The sequence below is a fragment of the Galeopterus variegatus genome, unplaced genomic scaffold (assembly GCF_000696425.1).
Source record: "Galeopterus variegatus unplaced genomic scaffold, G_variegatus-3.0.2 Scaffold5056, whole genome shotgun sequence".
Lineage (NCBI taxonomy): Eukaryota > Metazoa > Chordata > Mammalia > Dermoptera > Cynocephalidae > Galeopterus > Galeopterus variegatus.
The window spans coordinates 157146-159586 of record NW_007731167.1 but is presented as its reverse complement, the minus strand read 5'-3'; the positions used below and the strand labels follow the sequence as shown (position 1 = coordinate 159586).

Here is a 2441-nt window from a genome sequence, read left to right as displayed (position 1 = left end):
GTCTGTGTTTGTAACCATTGTGCCCAAATGCGCTCAGGTGCCCCAGGGAGACAGCACTCTCAGCATTTGCCAGATTCTGCACAAACTACTAGCTCTAGGCAATTCACAGTTTCAGCAGTAGACTCACGACACCATATTTTTACAAAGTTCAGGTGTTACAGTGATAAAAAGCAGGGTCTTCTCAAACATCAAGCGGAGCCAGAATGGAGGGTGGCAATGCCCAATCGGATTCCCAGTTTTGTAAAGCCGGGAACAGCTCAGTGAGTGCATCCATCCCTTCAGGAAGTCATTGTGGTTGTTAAAGAACGACACAACAATTTTTTTTTTTCAATTTATATGTATTATTTTCCAAGATGGCTAATAAGCTGTTAGGACCTAAGTCATTAAGTTGTTTGGACCCAGCTACTTAATAAACAGAACTGTTAGGTTTTTCTTTTGGCCTGGGGGCAATATAAACGTGATGTGAATGGAGAAAGTTTAGGAACCTCTGCGCGCACCATTCTGCCATTGGTAGAACCCTGGAGGGAAATGATGGAAAAGCCCTTCTGGTGCAGAAACCCCACCCTGGTTGTCTGTTCTAGGGAACCTCTTTCTGTCTCTATGTCACATCTGCCTGTGATAATGGACTCTGCGTGTGTGTGTGTGTGTGTGTGTCTTTGTCTCTCTATCTTTCCCTCTCTGTCTCTCTCACACAAGCGCACACACACACACAGACATACACACAGCTCTCCTTTCCCTCACACAAAACCAAATATCCCCAGACCCCATCAGACAGTTGTCAAAATGTCAAAATCCCATCTGAGTTCCCTTTTTGTCAATTTTTGCCATTTTTCAATTATGTCAGGAAAGAAACTGGTTCTGTTTTTCAATTTGAACTGAGTCAAAATGCAAGCTGAGCATCTCCCACTGAAGTACGTCTACTCCTCAGGTTAGAGGTCAGTTGTCAACTCACACCCACGTGACACAGTGACAAGCAGACACACAAGTGCACACCCCCCACCCCCCAAGGCACCTCAGACTGGCACGCAACACTTAATAAACACACAGAGACAATTTTGAGACAGAATGGCAACTGAGAGAGGCCCAGTAGTATGACAAAGGGGAGAGGGGGCGGGGGCGTGGGTGGTGGGACAGCGGCGGTGGGGAAGTGGTCACTGGGACTCAGGCCACAGGCACACTTTCATACTGGAAGTGCCTCATTTACTACAACAGAAAAGTAGACAGCGGTGGTGTGGGGGAAGTGTGCATGCAGGATTAGGTGACCTGGCTTTATTACCAACCAGAGGCCGCCTTAGAAAAGTCACTTTTGCCAGGCCTGTTTCCTCATCTGCAATGGGATTGGCTTGCCCAGTGCTCCTCAGACTAGGATGCCTGAGGTACATTCACAGCTTGCCTGTGCACCTGACCACCTTGGAACATCTGACTTTGGGGGAATGTCAAAATTTGGGGAGGCCCACCGTTTTTACAGGAGCACATTTTGTACTATTGTTCAGAATGCAAAATTTACATGCATCTTAATTATAATAACTAATACTTGATAATATTTAATGAGTGATGCTGTGTACCCAGTGTTGTGCCAAACTCTTCGTGTGATCCTCACAATAACTCAATGAGGTATTTTATTCCCATTGCATAGATGAAAAAAACGGGCACACAAAGTAATAATCCACCAAAAGTCCCACCTTAAGTAATGATACAACGAAAGACCCTTCCCTCCAAATCTGGGCCCGTTACATGATCCACCTCTAGACCTATGCGGGCTTCTTTAGTGAAGTCTGAACAACACGTGCCAAAATCATCTCCAAAGTCCAGCTCTCATACTCCTAAATCAATTTTAGCTAAATCGCTGGATAAACGACTTCGCACATCCGGTGGCCGTAGAGAATGCAGGAGGCTAGGGAGACCCCGAGTGAGCTCCGGGGATTCACTAGGTGGGCTTTTCCGGCGCTACCAAAGGGCCACAGGGCTTGAGGTCTCCTCTTTGCCACCGACTCTCCGCCCAGCCGGGGTGTTGGGAGCCGGCGTTGCCCGGCACTTCCTCGTTCCCGCGCGCCCCGGGTGCAGCGCGTACGCCCAGCGCCGGCGCTCCTGTGGCGGGAGGGGGCTAGCGCGGAGGGAGGTGTCGCAACCGCCTCCCTCCCTCTTCCCCGCCTTGGCACTCTGTCACCTCCCAGATGAGCGCGCTCCCAGACTGCTGCGGGCCGCCGGGCGCCCGGCATGTCCCCTGAGTTAGTGCAGACGGCGGGCGCTGAGCCCCTGCTCATCTTGGAGCGAGCCAACCGCACCCGCTTCCCCTTCTTCTCCGACGTCAAAGGCGACCACTGGCTGGTGCTGAGCGCCGTGGAGACCATCGTGCTGGCGCTCATCTTTGCGGTGTCGCTGCTGGGCAACGTGTGCGCCCTGGTGCTGGTGGCGCGCCGACGGCGCCGCGGCACGACAGC

General features: G+C 51.3%; 1 protein-coding gene across 1 annotated transcript in view; it reads left to right on the top strand.

Moving 5' to 3' along the window:
* The first annotated feature begins 2217 nt into the window (after nucleotides 1–2217).
* FFAR4 (free fatty acid receptor 4) overlaps nucleotides 2218–2441 on the top strand; it is a 32569-nt gene continuing 32345 nt past the window's right edge. The window contains exon 1 of the mRNA XM_008588836.1: nucleotides 2218–2384. Within this exon, the coding sequence (XP_008587058.1) occupies nucleotides 2218–2384 (167 nt within the window). The remainder of the gene's footprint in view (nucleotides 2385–2441) is intronic.